At 40.2% G+C, this 26,678-nt stretch overlaps 1 protein-coding gene across 5 annotated transcripts; it reads right to left on the reverse strand.

The window, feature by feature from the left end:
* Positions 1 to 1,522: 1,522 nt before the first annotated feature.
* On the reverse strand, positions 1,523 to 26,678 carry LOC110837393 (fatty acyl-CoA reductase 1). Of its 5 annotated transcripts, none has more exons than XM_087351210.1 (9): positions 26,480 to 26,678; positions 17,383 to 17,707; positions 11,384 to 11,638; positions 6,261 to 6,406; positions 5,768 to 5,877; positions 4,544 to 4,736; positions 3,486 to 3,728; positions 2,027 to 2,284; positions 1,523 to 1,756 (listed from the first exon to the last, which is right to left on the reverse strand). In XM_087351210.1, exons 2-9 carry the CDS (start codon positions 17,689 to 17,691, stop codon positions 1,588 to 1,590), a joined length of 1,683 nt encoding a protein of 560 aa, XP_087207336.1. In that variant the 5' UTR covers positions 17,692 to 17,707; positions 26,480 to 26,678; the 3' UTR covers positions 1,523 to 1,587. The 5 variants fall into 5 exon arrangements, with proteins under 5 accessions (XP_087207336.1, XP_087207335.1, XP_087207333.1 ...); XM_087351209.1 differs by having other exon boundaries at positions 26,455 to 26,678; XM_087351207.1 differs by having other exon boundaries at positions 26,344 to 26,678.

The following is a 26,678-nucleotide window of genomic DNA, read 5'->3' on the forward strand; positions in this document are numbered from 1 at the left end:
TCAGATCTTTTGCATTCGTCAGATACTAGAGAAAAAATGGGAGTTCGGTGGGACTGTACATCAGTTATTTATAGATTTCAAAAAAGCCTATGACTCTGTGAAGAGAGAAGTGCTATATAATATTCTTATTGAATTTGGTATACCAAAGAAGCTAGTGGGTCTAATAAAAATGTGCTTAAATGAAACCTGCAGCAAAATTCGAGTAGGTAAATATGTATCTGAGACATTCCTCATCAAGAACGGTCTAAAACAAGGAGATGCTTTGTCTCCCTTGCTCTTTAACTTTGCGCTAGAATACGCCATCAGGAAGGTCCAAGGTAGGCAGGAGGGTTTGCAATTGAACGGGACACATCAGCTATTGGCATATGCTGATGATGTTAATTTATTGGGGGACGATATAAATACAATAAAGAGGAACGCAGAAGTTTTACTAGAGGCTGGTAGACAAGTGGGGCTGGAAGTAAATTCAGAAAAAACTAAGTACATGTTAGTATCTCGTCATCAGAAGACAGGCGGGCAAAATTATCTTAGGGTAGCTAATAAATCCTTTGAAAGGGTTACAAAGTTCAAATATTTGGGAACAACAATAACAAATCAAAATGATACTTGTGAGGAAGTTAGGAGGAGACTAAATTCCGGAAATGCTTGCTACTTCTCAGTCCAAAATATTTTGTCTTCCCGTCTGATTTCTAAGAACCTGAAAATTAAAGTATACAAAACAATAATCTTGCCTGTTGTTTTGTATGGGTGCGAAACATGGTCTCTCACTCAGAGGGAGGAACACAGATTGCAGGTGTTTGAGAATCGGGTGTTGAGGAGGATATTTGGGCCTAAGAGGGAAGACGATGGGGCGTGGAGAAAACTGCACAATGACGAGCTTAAAAATCTGTACTGCTCCCCCAGTATTGTGAGGGTGATTAAGTCGAGAAGAGTGAGATGGGCGGGACATGTAGCGCGCATGGATGGGACAAGAGGTGTGCACCGGGTACTGGTTGGGAAACCTGAAGGGAAGAGACCGCTGGGGAGACCTAGACGTAGATGGGAGGATAATCTCAGGCGGGATCTATGGGAGATAGGAGTTGAAGGAAACTGGATTTTGTTGGCCCAGGACAGGGTCCGGTGGAGGGCTTTGGTTAATTCGGTGATGAACCTTCGGGTTCGGTAAGCCATCTAGTTAGTTAGTTAGTTAATATACTAATAGAAGAAGGATTCTTTAAAACCTATGTCCAGATTAGCTTCATATTAATACTTTTCATTGACTAATAAATTAAGGCCTGGTTTAGTCATGCTTGTTCAGAAAATGGTGTGTGAATATGTGGTACTATTTTTGGTAGAATATTGGTCTGACATGAGAAAAATACAAATAATTTGGGAGGCACAATTTATAGAGCTTTAAATTTAGTTCTGTTGGAAAGTAATGCTCTATGTCAGTGTTTCGTAAGTTACATGTGTACTAGATCACTAATATGTTGTATATAGTATTTACATACACATAGGAATGAGGTAAAATTAGTACACCGAATAGCATTTAAAAACCATACTAAGTGTTTGATATTGGTCTACAGTCCATCTTTTTTGTAGAAGCTCTTAAGTGATGTGGTGTTGAGTCTTGTGTGAGCCACCAGATGATACAATGTAGCTGACCAAATTGAACATGCCATGTATACCATCCAGGATACTTTCTGACCATGATGCAAGTGCCCAGAGCAGGAAACCACACAAGATCAGTTTAGTAAATATGTCCACCCAATACATTCTGAAACAGAATCAACTTCTCTTAACAAATAGTCCAGATGAAATATATGTGACTGGTTCATAGGTTCTTTAACAGTGATATATCAACTCTGCACAAACTTGCTTGATGATAAAGGCAGCCTGTAAGTGTACAGAAATGTAATGTCATAAACCTAATAAAGGAATACAGCTACCACACTGCATAGTCTGAGACTGTTCTTGATGAAAATTAAGAGTACAAATAATACAATATATAGAGATGAATTATATACAAATATGTCAGCTTACTTACACTTTCATGTGCCTCCTGGCTGCTGGAAGTGTCTCTGGTGGTTCATTGAGAATGTACAAGCGAGCTGCATGTATACAGTGTACAATGTATGCATTGATATCCACACCTATACAATCAATTTTGAATATTGTTTTCTCTTTTTCATTTAGTCTTTTCCGTAGTTCTATTACATTTTCATTTTTGAAGTCCCATTGTTTGTTTGCATAGTACTCAAACACTTCAAAGCCTTTGTTGATTCTGCGGTGAACTCGTAGCAAACTGAAATGAAGACATTTTTATACAGAGTATCCCAAAAGTATGTTTATATATTATAATATGGAATTGTTCCAACCATTCATCAGTTGTATGGAGATTAGGATATATGAACACCTATACTAGATATACTAATTCACAAAGTGCCATTGCTGTCATATGTAATGGTTTAGTCTTTTAAAATGTATTTATTTCAGTCATTGAATGTGTGTATACATCTTTTTGGGACGCTCTGCATATGTATACACATTATTTTTGCAGATATCTTGTGCTAGAGGTGGCAGGATTTTTTTCCAGATTCCCTGACAAAATTAAAAATACTCCCTGTTTCAGAATTAATGTTTGAGTTAAAAGGTTTATGTAATATTTTTTAAGTGTGTACTTTGGAATTTTAAGTATTTCACTTGCCAAAATTTTCAAATCTGTTCAAAAAGTTTACTGCTGTGTCAGGAATTATTTTTGTTTTTATTTCAAATATTTCATAGTATCAAAAATAAAAATAATCTAAATAAATATACTCATAATAGATGTACATTTATTTATTATAATGAACATTATTAAATTTGTAATGAAAATACTAATTAAAACAGTCATATGGTACAGAAGAAAATCTGAACTGATCCTCGTCAGATGCATCCATTTCTAATCCTCGCAAGCTGTCTTCCTTATGATCATATAACGTTATATTCCAATCTGCTCCTCGGTCTTAAATATGGACTTTTCCAACAAATTTCCCTAACAAAATTTGATGTATATTATTTGTCTTCTAATTCTAGTCACATGTTAAGCCCGTTGTAACCTACATTTAATCCAACAGTACTAGGTGAACTGGTGAGTAGATGCCAGTGTTTCAGAAAAATGTAATGTCTCCATCTTCAGGGCTGAATATGGAAATAAGGGGGAGTATAGAGAGTGGCAGGAAGGGAAGTCTGCAGGAACTGGCCAATTAGGACAGACTGAGTTAGACATTGACCTGGGCCAGTGGAGAGACTGCAGGCAGGCATAAGAGTAGTGGGGAAGATGGATAGGATAGGACAGATTAGGAGAGAAGGCGTGAGCCCTTCAGGGCCACAGGGGTTAATTCCTTGGTGAGAGACTGTCTCCGTTCTTTCGGGTCAAATGAGAGGCTTCCACGCCTGACTCAGGGAGAAGCCATCTTCCCCAGTTCATTGGTACAAAACATTATTCACATTGTTTTTGTGCTTACATTGGTTTGTTTCCTGACAGGAAGATAAGTGCATCTATCAGGCAGGCTGGTAGCAAGTGGAACAGAATCATACATATGTTGTGAAGAAGTCTACTCTTCTTCATGCTGCCCCCTGGATACCACACCACTCCATTGAAAGGCACCTCCTCTTTGATTACTTTACGGCCCCGTTCAATGATTTCTGCCCATGTTACTTTCAATTCTGAACTAGTTGTGAGATGGTATACTCGTCTTTCACGATCCCTGTCACAGACACATATTTTGTTATTGTCATTTCCTCGTGAATTCCGATAGAGGTTAACCATGAGAATATTTTAGGCCACAGCCTCCGAAACAATCTTGTCTATATTTGTTTGGTTATTTTACTGTGTTGTAACAACTTCTGAGATTATAACAAAGTCTTAGGCTATCTAACATTGCAGTTTCAACAGTGTTAAACCAGCATAGATTCTGACTGGGTACCTTCTGCATAAAATTCAGCAGTAGTGCTGCTACACTAACCTGCTTGGTCGTAGGTTATGTTGTATTCAGTGATATATGGTTGGGTGATTGTGAATGATGAATTAGGATTGTAATAAACTTCAGTCAGAATTGCTGGTCCCCAATTGATCTTTGACCAGGACACTTCAAAGAGCAAACCTACTGAGTGAAAATATATTTAGAATCTTGTATCTTACAGTTCTGGAACTGCCGTAAACTTAACGAAATTAGCATCAAATTTTTTCACTACATTTTCTTAACAAGTCAGTATTCACCTGGAATAATCTGACATTTCCTCTACATGTTATAAAATTCTCACAGGTGACCAGCTTTGTTACAGAATGTTGGTTTTTGCCTCAGCAGTGACATGACTGATCGTCCAATAAAATTTTATAGCATTCATATACTATGAAAATTTCAAATCTTATGTAGCTTCCTCCACATTTTACTCTAAAGGCTGTATTTTCCTTCAAAATGCTGGTAACCATTTACAAGACTAAACAGTGTCACAAACCAAAAGACCACATTCTGAATCTCGCTCACAGTTTCACTGTCTGCCTTAACCTACGGTGACTCACTTATTGCTGATGAAATTCCATGCAGCTATGAGTACACCATTAACTGCAGTGTCTACAGGAAGGAAGTCTGCATATCCCTCTTGGTTGAGGTACATAGTACGGATGATTCCTTTGCCTGCTCCTATTAGAATTCCTGTAGGTCCATTGATATTATCAGTCCACCCTGGCAGTGGTTCATTCCATACTGGTATCACTGAAACAACATCCAAAATAATAATGTGTTGAAAGTAATAAATGACTTAGACCGTGACTAAATAGTTGTGCTACCCTGTTGGCAACGATTTTATGTCTGAATAACACCAAAATGTGTGTGTGGGGGGTGGTTTTTGTGTGTGTGTGTGTGAGAGAGAGAGAAAAAACTGCTATGAGTTCAAACATAGTCTTCAGCTTCATGCACGCAGGTGGAGGCCTGACTTATGTGCACACAAGGGCATGTACTTCCTTACAGCAATACATCTGTATTTTAATGTTTCCATATTTTAAGTATGTTTTATTTTTCAAAATAACAGCACTTTTTATGAAGAGGATAAGTTATGTTTTTCCTTGTTTTAAAACTGTGTTGTGTGATATAAATAACAGTGATTTTTTAAATAATGGATTAGGTGTCTTGTCTGGCAGTCTACAAAAGAAAGTTTTTGGAATCATGGCAAACACTCACAAAAGAGAATGAAAAAATAAATTGTTTAAGAAGCTTCATATATTGTACTAGGTCTAGATAGGGCTGAAGATTGAGGCACCATGTTCATCCAAGGCACTACATAGTAAAACAACCCAGACACCACCATCGATACTCCCATTGCCATGAAAACCTCAAATTCTCTATCTCCTATGCTGGAATGAAACTATACAAGTTCTCCCCGAAAATAAAATGTTTGATCAGTAACAGTAAACAGTTTAATGCTGTAAAGCTGTAAATTATTTGCACACAGTGTGTGTGTGTGTGTGGTTTTGTATGAATTTTGGAGAAAACAGCAATTGTTACCTTTACAACATACTGAGTTAATCTTCGTAATGCAGAAGTATCGTTTTCATTGCAGTAGGAACTGATTGTTTATTACAATTTATATGATCTGAACCATGGTAAAGAAGTACTTCCAATGTGTCTATATCCTTGTTTTACACATTTATCTGAAAGACTAATAGTATTTATAGGAATTATGGCTAAAGTTGTGTCATGTAGCTACTTGTGAAGGCCACTTTTTTATTTGTGCCTTGTTTACTCACCAATGGACGGTCTGAGGATTATGGTAGGCAACTTGTCCATCTGTTCTGCTACCAAACCTTCAGACAGGGCCTTTGTGTAGGCATACGTATTGGGGATGTTGCCGAGTATTCTGAAACAAAGAATCGAGTGTCACCGCTTTATTATTTATTATTATTTTATTTACTGCAATTGGGTTTGCACCCGGTGGCAGTGGTCCTTACACTACACAATCACAATAAAATACATATAATATAAACAAGTACACTCCATAGAGCACCCTACCATAGAAAAGTGACGTCCCTCGTGCATAACTAAGATTAAGAAGCCATCCATGTATATAGGTCAGTGGATGTATAGTTCCACACGCTAAGTTCGGTAGCGTATGGAGGTGAGACCTTGGCTTAGCTCCGAAACGTCGTGTAGGGTTATATTAAATGTACATCAGACAGTAGCCAGTACGCATTATAATTACAGAGCAGCTTTACGTCATTTAGTGGTCGGGTTTGAACTCACTTCTTGGTCATAGCACTGATGACGTCTTCTTCCAGCCATTCAACGCATTTGATGATTTTGTTGGGGTCGGCAGGAGGGGGGTACAGCTTCTCGTACAGGACTCGCTCGTGCAGGTGACAGTACGCTGTGGAGATGTGCAAGAATGCCTGCAACAAACACAGCGACTCTGTCAGAAACTGCAGTGCACAAGTTAAAAAATTTCCGTCTGTGTAGACAGGTCACTTTCGCTACTGTGCCTTTCCACTCTTTTAAACTGAGACCTAGCGCCACGTGTAATTAATTGTTGGAGGAAATGCAGACGTAAACTCGGAAGGAAGAAAGAAATACAAATTCATAAGCAAGGAAAGGGAAAGTACGAACAAAAGTGATGACATTGATGGTGTTCTGGCCTATTGCGCTGTGTGCTAACGTTTTGGAGGCATACTGCCTCCATTCCTCCGGGCTGAAGTGAGGAGTGCTGGGGCTCTGAATGACCAGTTTTCGTGGCCTTAACCATCTTAAACCATTTGCTTCCTAACTCTCCTGACTTCAGGCCTCAATTTGGAGGCAGTGTGTCCCTCTGAAACGTTTGCATATCGCCGTGGAATCCTCACATACTGGGAAAGTGGTAAACATATATAAGAATTAAACATCCATATATTTAGATAAAAATATCACAATAATCGGATAAGCAATAAATGCGCAGACCATTGCATGGGATGGAAGTCACAGAAATGCCCTTTGGTTTGCGAATTACAAACGGACTGGTAAAAGAGAAATCAACTCTTGGTGCAGCAGCCAATAATGTCTCATATTTAAACGAAGAGTTATTTGCTTAATGAAGATATTCATAACTTTATGATTCGCCCACTAGTATTGTCGTTATTAAAAGGGATGTTGACAGCGTGTGAGAGATGCACGTAAAGCACTATTCGGAAAGCCTCCAAAGCCCAAGCCCAAGCCCACTTGGGAGACATAAACATAGATGGGAGGACAATATTAAAATGAATGTGGGAATATTAGTGTGAGAAGGTGCATACTGGATATAACTGATTTAGGGTTGGATCCAGAGGATATTTTTTTTGCGAACACTGACGAACCTCCCGATTCCATAACAGCAGTTAGGCCTACAGTAATTTCTTGATCAACTGAGGAAAAACGTTTACAGGTGACCTGGAACGGCGGAGTTAGGGGGACGTCAGGCATGTAAAAACAGGCACATTATGCACTTGAAACACGAACCACCTGTCATCTATTGTAATAATTATGAAACATAACTTACTATTGCGATGGTTTGCCACATTGCATTGAGAAATCTAGGAAGTAGGTCATAGCTGTAAGCCATTGGAACAAATTGCTTCGGTAATATGAAATTGTTATTTTATTAATGTGAAAGTGTCGAGTCACTATTAGTCTGAACATAATTCTCTATTCCTTCTTTAGTTATCTTATTAGAAATTCTATGACTTGCAACAGTGTATAAAGTATCGTGAATATACGTGTTTAACCGATCCGACCTCGTTCTGTAGGTAGCCCTATTTTGTTTGTTCATCACTGCGACACTAGGATATTAACTGAATTACTCACTATGCAAAATATAACTAGCTAACTATGAAAATAACTACCTGAATTAGATTAATTAACTTAAAAAATTAAATGAAAAAAGTTTCTAACAGATTTTACTAGCTGAACTATCTGAAACGAAAACTAACTTTGCGAAACCGGCTAATGCAGCGTATTAACAGAATTAAATAAACTAATGCAAATAATTTAACAAATTTAAGTAACTAAAGCAAATGAACTGCCAGGATTTTTACTACGTAGGCTTATCAAGAAATTTACAGTGTAACTAAGGTGACGTATCCAGTCTAATGAATCTAAGTAACTAAATATCGATTGCTTCATTTAAAACGCAGCCCTAACTGCTACACATAACCTCTCCACGTAAATCTACTGTACCAATGACAATATTGAATTCTTACAGCCGTATGCCGTTGTTATAGCTGATGCACTGCTGGAATCGGTACGACCGTCAGTTCATGTTTTATCAGTCTATGAGCACTATTAACAGATAAACACTTCCTGTGTCCCAAAATGTTGTTATCAGTCGGTGTAGTATTGTCTTTAATAAAGTCTTCTCGGGCTATCAGCCGTGTTAGATGGTGCTTAATCGCCGACGTTTCGAGGACTGAGATGGTCCTCGAAACGTCGGCGATTAATCACCATCTAACACTGCTGATAGCCCGAGAAGACTTCATTAATGAAAGCTTCTCATCATACAATAGTATTGTCTTGTTTGGCATTTCCTTGCCAGGATACGCATATCTAAATGATTTACGAACAGCAGCAGACGATTTTGATGCGAAGTGATGTTCGAGAATGAACACACGTCCAGCCCGTGAATACGCAATGTTTTCATCTGCACAGCTTTTGCGCAACTGACGTGCGTAGCGGCCTAGCAACCAGGGTAACTTAGACTCGAGTGTCGGGGGGGGGGGGTGTTTGGGAGAGTCTGTTGCACGGGGGGTGAAACGACCTCTGATTTTATTTTTGTCCCTTAGTACTTAGTGATTATTGTTTGGGTTACGTTCTAATAGCAAATTCTGTAGAGCAACATAGCAGACGAGGAAACCAGCTACCTAACGTCGATAATCTAAATTCAGATTAATTTATACTCGCCGTCGAAAGAACCTGAGAAACGTCAATTAGAGCAAGGTGGTCTAGCGGTTAGAACGCTGCCTTGTAATCCTGGGGTCTCGGGTTCGATTCCCGGCGGTGCCCGAATTTATAACTTGTGTTGGGCAAGGCCGTGGTCGAGGCAACACGGAGTTTTCCTCCGGGGGCTTCCCCGGTTTCTCCGTGGCATCCCAACAATTACTCCATTCACACACAGAAGAAGGCAATGGCAAACCACTTCTGGATCATCTGCCAAGAACGTATATGAACAGGTCCCAGTCAGAGAAAAGGATGGAAGGATCCTGTTCATATGGACCTGTCGTCAGACAGAACACTAAATAAAATATAAAATAAGTTCTGCACGGAGTGTGAGTAGTTACGGTAACGCGGTGTCTTGTGTTATTTCACGAGGAAGTCAATACATCTACTAAGGTGAAATAGAAGTGCAGATATATATATATATATATATATATATATATATATATACACTAATTAAAAACTTGCTTTTCGTAGCATCCTTCCGGCCTCTTACAAACGCCTTGAATGTAGGACACCTGCTATGCAATGTTGCTCATTCATGTCCCCACTCACACTTGCGGAAACTGCGTGATCCTGACGAAGTGGGAGAACCTCTTTGTCAGTGTAACAGTGGTAGAGAATGATTTATCGTACTTGGTTCAGAACTCTGTTGCATGTTGACTACATTACAGGTCAAGGTAGCTTGTTTTTTCAGCCATACTGTAAAAGACCAAGTGTAATGCCTGTCCTGCAGCAAGAGAAAGTAAATCATGGAAGTCGACAACAGTTTCTTATTGCAGAATATAACTGCTGATTCCCGTGACTGTTCTGTTGAAGATCGTAGGTTCGAGCTCTATTCATGAATAGGATGTTCATCTGCTTTTTGTGATAACAGATGCTTAGAAAATTCGTGATAATCACATATAGTCTCAGAAGCACACATTTAGTGATTCTAGCGTCGTATTTACTCATTCATTCAATTCGACTGCTGCCCGATTCTCATGTAGATTGCTTTGCCAATCGCGTACGATTTCGACGTAAAATATTGTGTGTTGCGAATCAGGAATAGTGTTTGAAAAAAATAAATGTGCATAATATCTTAAATTACCCGTTTCCGCTCTTGTTTTGACAGAGACTGATATTTGCTCGGACCGTGCACTTCTTGTGACCAGGTCTGAGAACATTAGCTAGCCCTGGTTACAGTGTGAAAGAGCCGAGTAGGTCTGCACACCGCGACAACCCCGCGGGACAATGTACGTCTAGAAAGTATTACGGTTTTGTGAATATGTCGTAATTGGGACGAGCGAATGTAGATATATAATAGTGACTTGAAAGTGCATACAATATGAGACTGAAAAGGTTGTGTCAGTGTCCGTTGGTGTTCCGACGTACTGACCAACTTCCCAGCTTAGTGTCCTGCTAAATGATTAATTAATCGACGTAAAGACAACGTTCGTATGGATTCAGCCTATACCATGGGTATTATACACAGAACTCTGCCACTGTGCTAGGTAATTGCTTATTTGTAATTCTAGTTAGCCTCTCTGTATTGATTAAGTGGTTTAAGAGAAGTGGGCTGAATTCTTCCAATAAACTTTTGTAAATTTGTCATGTAGTGGAGTATTTATTTCGTTAACGTTATAGGTCGTTCGATCCCGTATTAGCCCATTTATATTAAAATAAACAGACAAATAAGCAAACAGAAATAAATTAGTCGACAAATAAGTAAACGAATATGTGATTCTTGGTCCTCACGTTATATAATTACACTTTTTGAGTTGCTCGATGTGTACGGCATCTAATAAGATATGGGAAGATGATCGTGAATAGTGAGTGATTTGGTATTTGAAAGGAATCAGTGTGGCATATCTGAAGTTACTGTCCCAAAATTCACAAGGGGAGACTGAAGAAATCTCTAAAATTCTGTTTTAATATTATTCTTCATCTTAATATTGCCCTCCAATCTAAGTCTGGATCTCCCAAGCGGTTTCTTCCCTTGAGATTACCGATAACAATTGTGTTTGCATTTCTCACTTCTCCAGTTCGTGTTACATGTTTATCCCATGTTGTCCTCCTTGATGAAATCACCCTAACAGAATTCTGTCAAGTACACTAATTATGTCAGTCTTAATTATGCAGTTTTTCGGTCCTTTGTTTCTTTACAACTAGACTTGTAGGTGGGTATATACGAAAGTTGTGGAGGAATTGATGTCTCCATCTTCAGGGCTGAAGATGGAGCAGTACGTTCCTCCGAAACGTTGGCTTCTTCGACAATTACATACGGGGTTGCAGCCCAGAATATATTCAACGCCTTAAGAACCTCGCATTTTTTATGCATTCATGTAATTTTATAGTAACATGAAGTCTGGCGTGCCGTGAGATATTGAACTCTACTTTAGATGGCTGACACGTGATAAATGCTGAGAAACACCGGATCAACGCGCCCATACCTCGAGGTTCTTCATTTCCTGGGCGAGCTCCAGAACAAACTTGGTGCCCCGAGTGTTGAGCAGAACCGCTCGCTTCAGAGGCTCGTCAAACCGTATGGTCGCCGCGGCGTGGAACACGATCGACACGCGGTCAACAAGCAGCTGACGATTGGCCGTCGACAGACCCAGGTTCGTCACTGTCACGTCGCCGGAGATACCCACTACCTTACGTTTTAGCGTGGCGCCATCCATCTGTGCCTTCAGCTTGCCGAATAGCTGGAAAGAAGCAGATTTTGCATTGAATTAACTCATTGGTACATAGGTTTTACCTAATAACCTATCAGTCATAGGAATATTCTTGGTCAGTAAATAGCTGTTATTTTCCTTTAGCTTTTACGGAGTAGGCATACTGGTCTGTTCCAATTCAGAATTAACTTCTGAAACTATGAATCGCAGGGATGGAACACTGGAAGAGAGTAAAGAGGCAAATCGGTATGAGCTTGGACGTGGCCTTCAGCTTCGCGTACACAGCTACAGCGTCAAACTTAAGAGCACAAAGCATTTTCAACTTCTGCGCACACAGAGCCATGTGTTTTCTTACAGCGATACACATTTACCTACAAGAGGATCAAAAGAAATACACTAAAACTATAGATAATATTTAAAAAGTGCATACACAAAATATTTTATCAGAGAAGCAATCTTGATTTTATAAAGGATAGAGTGTTGCAGAATTCGACGTACTGAAGATCCAGTGAATCAAGATGGCTTGTTACGCGAAGTACCAGCGCTCGGTACATCGTAAATTTGCGAGTAAAAAGGCAACGTTACGATTTGAGGTTCTCACGGCCGTGAAGATGTTGATGTTGTTCTGGGCTGTGACGTCGTTTGGACTCAGAGAAATATTCTGAACCCAGGAGAACAATATCGACAGATAAGTTGTTTTTATGTTTATGCACGACGCCATAAAAACGCGCAGAGCAGTGAGGATAAATGTTCAAGCACGTTTAGACTCGGCAGTAGACCAGATGGAGGGTAGTGACCAAGGACATCTTCGTGTTCCTGCCGTTGTACCTTGGGGACGCAGCCCCGTTACCCGTTGAATAGGAGGCTGTCTGGACCGCCCAGTTGGACTGTCTGCCGTAGTGAAGCGAAAAATCACTACCCTTGACGGGAATCGAATTCCTGTCCCCGTTCCTCAGCCAGTGACTGTACTGAATGAGCCGTACCACCTCATATGTTTATGGGACGTGCGTATTTTACTCTGTTTGTACGTAACTGAATAGTTGTACCTAGTAGCTTGGCAGCCCACAACTCGAATCTCGGTCGGGTTTCCGTTTAACATAGTTTTATATTCTCGTGATTTTATTTAGTTTCTCCAAGTATGCTGCTTTTATGAAAGTCCCTACCTACTCGTCGTTCAAAATTACCTTTATATACCACTTCAGGATACATAACTTCGCCAATGAATATTCTGATTGTTGGTTTCGTGGTTTTGTTCTACGAACATATTGGGATAGTACTTTAAATTTGATTGTGACTCCTTCCTTTCACATTCTATCCAATGTATCACACTCAGTCATCCATTCATTCCACTCTATTTAACTGACGCAGTTGAGAAAGCTTCCTAAAATGAACAAAGCAAGAAAAAAGTAAGAAACTTAGAAGTGTTGCTCAACACCGCTAAGACCATTCACGTATGAAGCGTTATAAGCCTTGAAAACCTTTCTTCGGATTGCCCTGAAGGAAAGTCGTCACTTTGATTGTTACAACATGAATATTACATAATACCGTGTTTTGGCAACCTTGGTTTTCGTCTTTGATAAACACAAGCGGTTTTGATAAAAAAAACAGTTGTTCAGTTGCAAATGACGAATACATATTTGTCAATATTTTTAAAATGAAAGTTGTTCCGTGACTCTCAAGCCGGCTAGAAGAAATATCTGTCACCTACTTTAGTAACTGGTCGTCGTAACTTTGTTATAGTATTTACATTATAAGACAACTGCAGTACTGAGGAAAATATTTGGATGCAGCAAAGAGAGTAGCACGAGAAAAGTGTATGATAAAGACTTTCGTAATGTGTACGCTTTTGTTGCTGTTATGAATATTAAAATAAAGAGGATGAGATTAGGCGCGCATGGGCAGATGAGAAATGCAATACAATATTATGGTCGGAAAAGCTCAAGGGAATAATCAAAGTCAACGATATTGCTGTAGAAGGGAGGTTAATATTTAAATTGATATTGGACAAGTAGCGTGCTAGGTTGTCGACTGGAGTCAATTGTCTGAAGACGCGGTTCAATGACAGGCTTCTTTGAACCCGATAACGAAGTGATGGGTTCCATAATTTCGGGAGTCACTTCACCAGTAACTAGCTTTAAAACGCAAAATGCGAAAGCTGATTCTATCCGTAGAAGAAGGTTTAAATTAGAGTTCTAGGTCATCAATCTGGTAATAAAGAGTTCTGAATGATTTTCACAGATTCAGTGAGATGTCCGTGTTTCTTTGTTATGGAAACGTGTTTCAAATGTTGAGTGCGATGAGGTCTTTCTTTTGCCACAGCCAGCATTTTTATACGGAATTGGATTTATGCATTATGTTGCCACGAAAGTAACATTTCGCAGTATTGCATTTCTAATGTTTCCAAGAGGGCGCGGCGTCACTACCCAGAAGACTACAAACGGTAATGAACCGTCGAGGTTCGTGAAACCAGGACAGGCCTTCGCCAATAGAATAATTATATCAAATACTCAAATATTACTCTGCAAAACGGAGCTCATTCGTTACACACACAAAATAAGTTAGTAAGCCTACAAATGTGTTTTAATTGTCATATTATACGATGCAAGAAATTGGTTTGGTCGCCATGTTGGTTATGGTTAATGTTAAGGAACTAAAAATTACGAAGGTAGGGTGGCCTCTAACGTTGTCATGTTCATACCATATTTTATGAGAACTCATACTTTTCGAAGAACGATCAGTTTAGGGGACACACACACGTAAAATCATATATGTATCTTGGCTGTGGTAATTCGTGTATAGACAATTAAACGTTGAACCGTACAGGTGTGCCCTGTCTACTCGTATTTTGTGATCTGCACTCTATTAGTGCTGTCATTATTTTTCTTTATCTTTCATAGCTTTTTCATATTGAGAATTTACTTGGAAAACAATGAATCATTTCAATTTTGGTTTGAGAAATAACTGGATTATGACGTATAGTCCTTCGTAGTCTTGTAGATTTTGTAAATTTTCATCACTACTAAACCACCTAAATCCTTTATGTATTAGGCATGACTCCTTGAAAGATGATCGGCACATCGCAAGATCATTCCCTACACAGGACAACGCACAATGAAAAGCTCCTTTCCTAAAATCATTCCGTGTAACGCTCTGTTACGCCATCGCGCACTGCATTGTTCAGTATTCGTATTTCTCCACTTTCTCCGTCTCAGAGGCAGATAAAGCAAAAGTGGGCTTTTTCGAGGACCGGTACCCTATCTGTCAGTCTGAGTATTACTAAAGCACATGTAAACCATTCGTGTGTGATGTGACCCTTCGTGCATGGACGATACGGTACTTTCTCCGACCGAACTGTACACGTGGCGTGGTGTTGGACTGAAATAGCCCTACGTGACAGCCAACATCAGACGTTTTGCTGTAATCACAACGACCACTGACTGAAGGCCTGCGACTTGTACACACCTCACGATGACAAATTAATGTTTTTATTTTATTTTAATGAAGAATTATGATTTAAAAGGAAGCTATCATAGCTCATTTCAAGGGAATATCAAAGCATTCCCCCTACGATAATGACGAAAACAAGAACATAACGTACCCTGGACTGCGCGGTCACTGCCATCAGCTATTATTTGTATTTGTATTCAAGAGACTCTTGTAATTTCATGTGGGAAACTGTGCCCTTTTACCTTCCCACTGAGAATGCTTTGTTCTGCTCGTCGGCTGTCGCGCGTCCTTTGTTTTCCAGCCATCTTTATGCATTCTATTACAGTGTAGTAGTTCTCCCGCACAGCACTGCTTTTACAACAGGTGCATGGCAATTCATTCAGCAGGTGTTACATAAATCTCAGAGTTCCTTCACACCGCCCAGAAAGTGACAACGTATACACACAGGAGAGCGATCAGTCTGGGTCACGCGTTTTGGCCATCAGGACCGGTTACAAGGCCACACATGCCAGTCCAGCAGCTACTGTACGGTAGGTGCCTCACGTGACGCAGGCTGGTAATTCATTCGAATGTGTTTGTGGATATTGCATAATATAAAACGCATTCCTCATATACATTGCTTCTGAACTATGCTAACTTTAGGCTTTCTTCGATCGAAAGGATAATTGAGGACACCTTGTGGGAACGTCATATTTGTCTCTCAGCTGTTTTAGTTGGAGCCGGAGTCAAAATGGTGGTACGCGCAAATTAATGGGCTAGCTCGACGGTTTGTTCCGTGACCGCGGATAGGATGTTGATGCTCCCATGATATCGAAATAAAATCTCGGATATGCAAGAACACAGACAGAGAAAGGGCGCATAACGAGGTTCAACTTTTTTCTCTCAACACCACGTCTTGAGACACGAACGTAGCGGTTGTACGATTCTGTGAAATGAGAACGACATTAGTACCAATTAATATAGACATTTGAATTGTGATATCTTAAAGAATGTGCAATTTTTATTACAACATTCTCTTTATAGAAAATGGAAAATAACGAGGCTATTACGAGTAATATTTTGTGTTCGTGATACCTGATACAAATTTGGCTTATGGGATTTATTTACTGAAATTTCTACAGGAGAGACTGACGTCTTATTGTACTGAAGACTGAAATGTTTCAGTGAAGAGAGTAGGGGTGCAAGTGACGTCATATTTCGAGCAGCGATATTACCAACTGCTGTACATACACTGTTGTGTCTTACATCATACAAGTCCACTTTGCTTCCTCTTCTCCAACAAAGTTATTTCATAGTAATAAGAGCTTACAACTTTCTCTGGTCATGGCCACAGGTTATTCTTTATATAATGGCCAGGTGAAGGTCAAGATTAGAGGCTGTATAAGGTAAAAATAAAAAAAAGATTGTTACCACGCGCTCCTTCGTCAGACAGTGACTCATTCGCGAATAGACCTTGGTTTTAGACCTTTCTGTGTTTTAAAGATATTCCGAATTTAATTCTGTTTTGCATACAGCTTCAAAGAAACAAACCTTTGCTGTTCTCTACATTTGTACAATCTAAATTTTGGTTTCAGGCTAGTTATTGTGGTAGCGTGAGCCTGTGAGTAGTAACGAAGTATATCAAATCTAAAACTTCTTGACGATGGTGAAGAGTCAATTGAATAAAAATTTACTTGGATATTATCCATCGTCTAGTAAATATAAAACGTAAAACGACGTTTCGGAGATAGTCCGGAGATAGGGATTAGCTCTATCTAGTGGGCCCAACTGTGTAGGAACCTGAAGACGGAGATAGAGTCCCATCTCCGAAACGTCGTTTTACGTTTTATATTTACTAGACGATGGATAATATCAAAAAAAAAAATTCAAGTAACGAAGTAAATTTAGCTAAATTTACGGAATTTCATGAAAGCGGTGTGGAGTTCTGCAAAGCGGTTTTCCGATGGACCTCACGGATTCAAGACAGACGCCATATTAGCACATCTTGAATATAACTCGCGCAGGACCGGAGACACATGTTGAACGGAATTTCCTTTTTGCCTCTGACAATACGATGCTTTTCAAGAAGCTCTGCTCTATGGAACTAGTCAGATAGACTTTATTGCCAATATATTTTATCATTTTTACAAGATCAGATTGGCCCAAATTAAATTCGCTCGACCACTTTTAGTTTATGCATTATTTTGGAATTCCATCGACATCACTGCGGTAATTCCGAAGATGAAACATGTGGCAAACAGACGGACGGGCACGTTCATTCCATTATGTTTTTTATTTTTTGCAATGTGCAGAGAATATGGCAGCTCCTGTTCACTGCAGTCACTTACCGGCGAGGCGAATATCTCGTCCACACGCAGACGCGGTTCCTTCCCCTTTTTGGTGCGAATGAGCAGGTATATGGTGTCGACATCGCCGCAGCTTCTCAGGATCTTCTCGATCAGAACTTTGCCCATGAACCCAGTGCCACCTGTGATGAGGATGGATCGCCCGGCTAACATGTCGGCCACCCGATTGGGCAGTTTGTTCACGTCTTCTGACTCTGCTGGAGTCGGCACTGGCTCCAGAGGACACCATGTGTCCGTCTTCCCGTTCAGATGGGCCCCATTCTTCATCGTTTCTGTCGCCATGTTTGACATCTAGAAAGCTTTTGTCCTACAACACCAGAGAAACACACGTCGAATGCATCTAAAAAGATCGATGCAGGTATTTTGAGTTGTAACGCAATGTGGATTTGTAGGTAGATACCGACGTTTCGGATTAAAATACTGCCTCCATCTTTATGGAAATGGAGGCAGTATGTTTCAACCCAGAAGACCAGCATCGACATCTTCGCAGCCATGAGAACCTCAAACATCATATCTCTATAATTATTCTCTAAAGACTTGTGACTGTGGTTGGTTGGTTTTTTCAAACCACGAGGGAAACATGCGAATTGTAAGAAGAGACGCTGGACCTGTTAGCAAAACATCATGGAACAAAAGCAATGCCAGATGCCACAGTAATGACTGATTTCTCTAAAAACAGCTGAATAGTGTGTGATCCTGTCTGCAATAGTAAGTTGACCCAGTAACATGAGATTTCAGGTTCTCACAACGAAAAGGAGGCTTATGAAGACGACTGCCTTCTGGAATGCTAGTAGTAAGGTCCTCTGAAACGTTGGTCAGTGTTTACCAGATTACACTGCGCAACATCCCAAAAGACGACCATCTTCCAGCCTAGTAATAGTTTTAATGAATGGCCATGTATTTCAATAAACATTTTTGTGTAACATGGCGGCCCGCGAGTCAATGATGCGTCATGAGGTCTGAGAAGTTGGACAAAGTAAAATAAAATCCCGTGCTACTTGTTCCGGCTTCATGATCACTATGGCTTTTCTAACAGAACTGAATATCAGTGTCGCACAGAATTCATTTCTTTTATTATACTGAAGATTTTCGTCAGAACATATTATCGAGGTGCATTGAGCATGCTTTCAAGTGTAACCATTTCCGAGAAGTCTTACATAAATTGCCGTATGGTAACAAGTTTTGTAACTTGCAGTAGAACTGAAGATGGCTGTCTTTTTGGTTGTTGCGCCGTGTAGTATGGTACAAGTTTACCACGTTGCCTGGACGCTCTTCTTTAACTGTGTTGCAAATTTAAAGCGAGAACTAAAGCAGTAGGTGTTTTCTCAGAGGTTCGGAATGAGTATTAGCTTCACATCTAATCCAGAAGCACTGCGTGTTGTATCCTCGCGATCGGCAGATCCCCGCTGGACGGCTGATCCTGAGAAGACCGGGAGATTCTCTCTTTAAAATCTTTAACGAAATAGAAACAACCTTGAAAATAGCATTCCACAGAACATGAATGTTTTCTTTCTACATAGTAAGATTTGTGCAACAGTTTCTAACATTGTAAGCTTCTACCAGATTAAATGGCTTAACATACCAGAAGACGGCCATCTTCATACTCGCCGTCATAAGAACCTAAAATCTCACTTACAAAGAACTTTTCAATGTAGAAGCACTCGCCATGTAATTAATTTGTTTTGTGGCTGGACGCTTTGGAGCGAATGTAGGATCTCCTGGAAAGGATGTTCTGGGTGTGTACTTCTGCTTCGCATTTGTTGGCTGTTTTGGTTCCGTATCAAAATAGACCAGAGTTCCTGACAGGAGACAGCTAAAGATTAAGAAGAAATATTTTAAGAAAACGAGATAATATTTTAATGTTGCCCTGCCATATTCTTACGTAGGCCAAAGCCTCCCTATTGGCCTCTTCCCTTCGGGTCTTACGGCCAAAATGTTGTTTGTTTGTGTGTGTGTGTGTCTGTCTTCATTTTCCCGTGAATGCCCCGCCCATCCTTGGTGTAAACATCACATTTTGGTAGACACAGGAAGATAAACGATCCGGAAGTGAATATTAATAAATGTTTACCATATGCAATCTGATCTTAATTTCGTGATTGTAATTTTATTCTGACTTTAGCCGGCTCATGTATTTATGCACCTTTATCCATTAATGTTACTTTAACCTGTCTGTCGAACAAAGTTTCTTTGGATGAAATTGTGTCCTCGAGTGTATTTTCTTGTAACGCGGCTACAAAGAATTGGCTCGTATTTGTGCTTCGCTCTAAACAGACAATCACAAGGCCATTTTTAGCACCTGTGTGTAGCTGCACATTTCGAAAACGTCCTTGTGTACACTTATTATTCTTCGTGATCTTCATCACATTTTGTCGATCTCAGTCTCCAATTGAAGAATGACTGCGAGTGCGTTAACCATGCTCTATGTGGAAGGGAACGGCTTCACCTCTGACGGCGTTGTTCAGAATATGGATGGACTGTGACACCGCGGCTGTTGGTTTGGCGTGGCAGATGAATTAGGCCGGGCGCAAACGGAGCCACTAGCCACCGCCACCGGTGGCTGCTACCTGTGGCTAAACACGACCACTAGTGGTCCCCACTTTATGCAGACATTTTTGTTGAGGTTGATAACTTTACATTGGTTTGTAAGTCTTGTATTTTCTAAAAAGTTCGATAATGTCTGCCTTGATGTCTAATTTGAAGTCATCATGAATGCTTTTTTAAATCAGGCACGAGAGATACCAAAAAGTTCTGATCTGGATCATCATTATCATCATCTTGACGTTTCTTGTTTGTTATATTGTCTGAAATTCTTTGTATCAATTCATTTTCTGCCTTTTCGGTGTTCAAGACTTATTTTTATGTTGTTTGGGGGGGGTTATTTCTTCTGACGCTTCTCCTTCTCGATCAGGATTGGCGTGGCGGACGCGAGTGGCTGCGTTTGCGCGGGGTAAACGGTGGTCGAACGCTGCCACAAGCAGCGAGACACGGCCACTACGAACGCCGTGTCTGCGCTGAGTCTATTAAAACTAATACAAAATACAGACCGCAGCTTGTGGCAGCCACCGGTGGCGGTGGCTAGTGGCTCCGTTTGCGCCCGGCCTTAGGAACGAAATCATGTGACGATTTTTAGGAACCGTAAATTTTACGGACATGTAAAATTTAGATACTTACTCAGAGAATTTTACCATTGCTGTGAGATTCATTGTTGTGAAAACTTCATGATGAATGAAGACATCTCTTAGAAAAGAAAAGCCAATAAATGTACAACACTTATTTTTATTTCGTCATTGTCATTGATTATATTCAGTCACAATCATTTCCTTGTACTTTCAAAAGTTTGCGTTTCTATCTTATCAATTATTCTACCAATTTTACGGATATTTCTCCCACCTGAATCGATTTTCAGCCACATTTTGACAGTTGAACTATTTTGGTCACGCACAAGTGGACAGAACTTTCCGTTTGGAGTTTAGAGCCTGTCCTACTTTATTCCTTATTATTCCATTGGTAATGTAAAAAATATGCTCATTATATAATCTCCAAAACCTTTTGGTGAAGCAAAAGTCTATTATGTTCTAAACTGTGATTAGAGTATTACACTTTGAGAAAGCGAACACAGTTCTTGGTATTGGTACGTTTTTAGACACACAAATTCCTAGTCAAATATAGATTCGTAACTCCGAACGCATATTGCTTTGGCCCCGTCTATATTATTTTGAACTTAAGTATGAAATGACGTTCTAATGTCGGAATTTTATGTTTAATTGCTGTAATCTCGAAGATGACTGGGATGCTGCACCCTGTAGTTTGGTAGAAGTTCGCCGACGTTTCAGATATGTTTGTTTCCTCAATTATCGCTCTGATGGTGGCGGAAGCAAGCGCCTCCGAAACGCATGTAAACGTCTACCTGAGTACACGGCGCATCATCCCAGAAGACAGTCATCTTCATATCCGCCGCCGTGAGAACCTGAAATCTCGGCTGTGTAGCCGCCCAGTTTTCTGTGAGTGGATACTTCCTAGGGTTAAAATGACAGATTAAATAGCCAACAAACAACCAGAGACTTAGTCATGATTCTGGCAGACACCAATGCAGTTTTTAACTCTCTGACACCCATTAGTTATGTTCATTGAGAACACGGCAGTGCAGAGATTTGAGGTTCCCACGATGATGAAGATTTCTTTGACGCTCTTCTGGGCTGTGATGTCGCGTGAATCAAGAGGTGGGCTCCGACGTTTTGGAGGAAAATACATCCTCCATCTTTAAGGCTTAAGTTTTCTGAAGATGGAAGCAGGATATTCATCCGAAACATCGATATCACCTGCAAGTTCACACTGCGTCATAACCTAGGATACTACTATGCACACGACTGTACAATCAATTCCGACGTGCGTGTTGTGAAGGTCTGACATTTTTAAAATTAAAAGCAAAAGTAAATTAAATTTGTTCTCCTCGTGTAATTAAAATCATGCGTCGCAAAAATGTAATTGGCCACATATGTCGTGATTCTTACAAAAACTTTTATTGAAGTTTTCTAAAATCAAATCTGATCCAATATATTCGGAGACATAACGCCTAGATGGTCTCTGAAAACACCCTCATTTTGTGTAATTCTGTGTGAGATCGTATACACACTAAGTTGAAAATGAAATGATGACTGTTTTTATAATAAATGGGACCACCCATTGCTATTATACATTACTTCGATAGTATCATAAGAAGTGAAATCTGTAGTTTTTATATACACCGTTGTTTATCGCAACTAGACACATTTGAAAACTTTCACCGTTTTTGTTACAGAAACACATAAATATGCCCGGTGACAGTTTGGTAATCGTAGAGCAGAGTTAGGAAATATTAGGAAGGCATCTTGTGTGTAGTGTCCTTAATTTAACCACAGGGCCTATGAGAAACGGAATTAGGATATTATTAATATTATTCCCTCATTGGATTAGGCTTAAGCCTGTTCTACCTTCATATCGATCTATTGAGAGATCTTTTTATGCGTCTGCATCTGTTTGGTTCATGCTAAAGAACAGGTTTTGGGAGTTTGGTGTTGTCTATTAATTTTTATTTTGAAGATGTGTCTTCCGGGTTGTTGCGCCGTGCAGCAAGGACGTCTGAAACGTCGGTAAACTTCGACCAGACTACATGGCGCAACAACCCAACCACAGCCACTACCCTACCCCCCCCCTCCCCCCCGTACCCAGAGAATTGGGGCTGGCTTAGCCAAAGAGAAGTTCTGGACGTCCAGTCTTTTAAGTTGATATGTAAATACTGAAATAATTTCGAATGAAGTAGCCGGTAGACTGTCTGACCTTAGGGTACGGGTACCAAGCAGATGCCTAGTTTGAAACTGCAGGTCAAGATGAGTATAACTACAATGTTTGCCGAAACGGAAAACCAACCTTCGACGCGGTTTATTCCCGAAAGCCGAAGTTATTATGTTAAAATCCGGTCACGAAAAGATCAGGTTTAACAATTTTCTGTCGCTATAAAAACTCCGGTTGCATGCTAAGTCCTGTGATCACGATCACAGACTGCAGCTGTGTCAACTAACAACAATCACGTACAACGGTAAAAAAATTAAACCACAAGCAGGTCTACCCCCTCGAGACCAGGTCACCGTTGTTGCTAAGCCGCCACGCACTTCATTTGCGCAAAAGTTGTGCAAATGCGAATATGCTGTGTTCACAAGCAGAAAGTATGTTTATTCTCGAACGTTACTTCTCTTCGAAATCGTTTGCTGCAGTCCTGAAGCACTGAGCGTATCCTGGCAAGGAAGTGCCGAAGAAGACGACAGTACACAGACGAACACAGGAAGTGTTTGCAACAGGAAACATATCCGGCGTCGGACGGAGTTGACAGGTGGGACTGCTGATTTGAGAATTATGGGGCGACGGCCCACTGTGCGAACAATGACTGCTGTAATGCACGATTTCTTCGCCGAGCGCATTTGGCAATTGCAGCACCTAGAGTTTACCCCGCCAGACTTATTTCTGTGGGAATTTCTCGAAGAAAGAGTTTATTAAAATAACCTACGACGGTTGGAGGAGCTGAAACTCAGTGATGACGACTTTTGCCAGCACTGACCGCGAAACATTAAGGAAAGTCGCTATAAAAACAATATGATGGGTGGATGTGTGTTTTCAAGAAAGTGGCGGACATTTTGAGCATCTGCTGTGAAGCGTTTCTGTAAGTTCTTCGGAAATAATAAAAACTAAATACAGCTCGTTTGTCTTATTATATTGACATATCAAAGCTCACAAATGCCCTCGTATTTCGGGTTGCGTTTTAAATACAATACGAGGTGCGATCGAAAAGTTTCAAGACTGTGTCAATAGCGGGCGAACCGGATGTAGTACGAGCTTCTGCCTTTAGGGGGTGCGGCCTACATTCATAGTGAATCAGTGTGCCAGCCGGGATCATCGAATTAGCATTTGTTTCTTAGTTACGGGCGTTTTGGTAGTGCATTACACCGACCCTCCTGCGATTTCGGAATGGCGTGTGAATCAAATTTTGCCAAAGACTCGCCAAAACGGCTACGGAAACCTATGAAATGCTAAAGCAAGCATTTGGAGAGTCCGCAATGGGTCGTGCACAAACTTTTGTGTGGCATTCACGTTTTAAAAATGGCCGAACCTCTGTCGATGATGACGAGCGTTCTGGACGACCATCTTCGAGCACAACGCCCGAAAATGTTACGAAGATTCGGCAGGCCATTCACGAAGATCGACGTCGTACCATCAACGACTTGTGCGACATTGTTGGGATAGGCTATGGGACCTGTCAGCTGATTCTAAAGGAAGAACTCCACATGCGACGCATCATGACAACGCGCCAGCGCACACCGCCCTCAAAGTTCGGCAGTTTTTGGCCTCAAACACCATGGCCGTCATCCCGCACCCTCCTTATTCGCCGTGTGACTTCTTCCTCTTCCCAAAGATGAAAATTCAGCTAAAGGGAAGGAGATTTGAGACGATAGAAGAGATTCAGGCAGAATCGTAGATGGTGCTTGACAGGCTGACAAAGAAAGATTTCCAGGGATGCTTCCAGGCTTGGCAGCGGCGCTGGGATCGTTGTGTTCACTCCCAGGGGAACTACTTCGAGGGTGATGGATGAATTTAATACCTGAGATAAGTGTACGGGTTTTTATAGGCGCAGTCTTGAAACTTTCCGATCGCACCTCGTACATGGAGCAGGATCTGGAAGTTGCTCAACTAGTCAAGAACTTCTCCACCTTTTACTGTAGTTCAAAGATTATTGCAGTGTTTACAGCGCCTACCAATTGTGCTGTGTCAGCTAATTATGTTTAGACGTGTAACGTTGTACCAACTAGTAAGATTATTTATCGTCATAATTTACGACGGATAGTAATATTGGTGAAATTAACGGCGCAGGAATAACATTCCCAAGAGTCATTCGTAGAAGTCAATGAAGAAAGAGAGTGTTAACAACGATTTTAGCCGTGAAATTAAGTAATGGAAAAAACTAAGTACATGTTAGTATCTCGTCAGCAGACAGGCGGACAGAATTATCTTAGGGTGGCTAATAAGTCCTTTGGAAGTATGACAAAGTTCAAATATTTGGTAACAACAATAACAAATCAAAATGATATTCATAGGAAGTAAGGAGGAGACTAAATTCAGGAAATGTTTGCTGCTTCTCAGTTCAAAATATTTTGTCTTCCCGTCTGATTTCTAAGAACCTGAAGATTAAAATATACAAAACAATAATCTTGCCTGTTGTTTTGTATGGGTGCGAAACATGGTCACTCACTCAGAGGGAGGAACACAGATTGCAGGTGTTTGAGAACTGGGTGTTGAGGAGGATATTTGGGCATAGGAGAGAAGACGATGGGGCCTGGAGAAAACTGCATAATGACGAACTTAAAAATTTGTACTCCTCTCCCAATATTGTCAGGGTGATTAAGTCAAGAAGAATGAGATGGGTGGGTCATGTGGCGCGCATGGATGGGACAAGAGACATGCACCGGGTATTGGTTGGGAAGCCTGAGGGGAAGAGACCGCTGGGGAGACCTAGACGTAGATGGGAGGATAATCTCAGATGGGATCTATGAGAGATAGGAGTTGAAGGAGACTGAATTTTGTTGGCCCAGGTGAAGGTCATTGATGAATTCGGTGATGAACCTTCGGGTTCTGTAAGCCATCTAGTTAGTTAGTTAAAATTAAGTAATGGTCATTATATTTTAAAACTGGAAAAAAAAGTTACGCGTTAAATTGCCTTATCCTCTGTGAAAGCAGTGCCATTATGATGGCAAAGAAGTCTTACTTCGTAAATACATGTTTTTACGCAGCTAAACAGCGTATGGGAGAAAATGTCTATCAGTTTGTTCGCAATTTATTTTTTCAAAATTAATTAACAGATTCTGTTCAAACTTGGTGTTGAAATTTAGAGTATGAGTTTTCGGGCAAATCTAACTTTGGTTTTTATCTATCCAATATATCACCTCTGGGTTTTAACGCCGTATAATACAATCCAGAACACAGTCATGTTCGTTCTCACCGCCATAAAAACCTCAAGTCATTCATAATGTAACACCTGTTTCAGTTGACTATTAAAGTGAACGTAATCTGTCTGAGTAGATATCGTGAAGGAAATGTTGACCTTTATTCAACGCAAAATACAGGTCTCATTAAGCAATACAAATTTTATGTGAACTTTTTATCGATATTGTTAAGAAACTACAAAACACAATTTCTGTATAATTTTAGCTTTTCAAGAGTGTTTTTGTGCCTGCAGTAAATAAAATCATTGCGAATAAGGTATAAAACGAGTAGTACATTTTCAAAATATTTATATTCCATTGAAGTATATCTTTCAGCTCTTGTTTAGAAATTATTATATAAATTGTAGTTATTTACGTGTCTTCACGAGAATGAGACAATAAGTTTCTCTTCATACCTGTTATCATGCAAACTTACCTTATCTGAAAACACAACTATAGGCTTGATTCGTTAACGACTTATCACACAGTTTAAAAGAAACTACCACATTGTTTATAATTAGTAATTATTTATATTAATATTTGACACCTTGTTAAATTTGGTTGTTAGTTACTTTCAGTTTCGAAATGAATGTTATTTCAGGAATAGCACCAAAGGCAGGCTTTAATAAAATCTAGCAGTTCGTGTTGGGTTCCGATGAGCCATGCACTGGGGGCGACCCTTCTGCACTCACTGGACAGGAAAGTTCCAACTCAGGTGCCCAAATCACTGAAAATGACTGACTCCCCTTTCTGTTCGTCCGGACACTAAGT

Source organism: Zootermopsis nevadensis, unplaced genomic scaffold (assembly GCF_977971745.1).
Source record: "Zootermopsis nevadensis isolate Lab colony 2312 unplaced genomic scaffold, Znev_1.0 Znev_ptg000018l, whole genome shotgun sequence".
NCBI lineage: Eukaryota > Metazoa > Arthropoda > Insecta > Blattodea > Termopsidae > Zootermopsis > Zootermopsis nevadensis.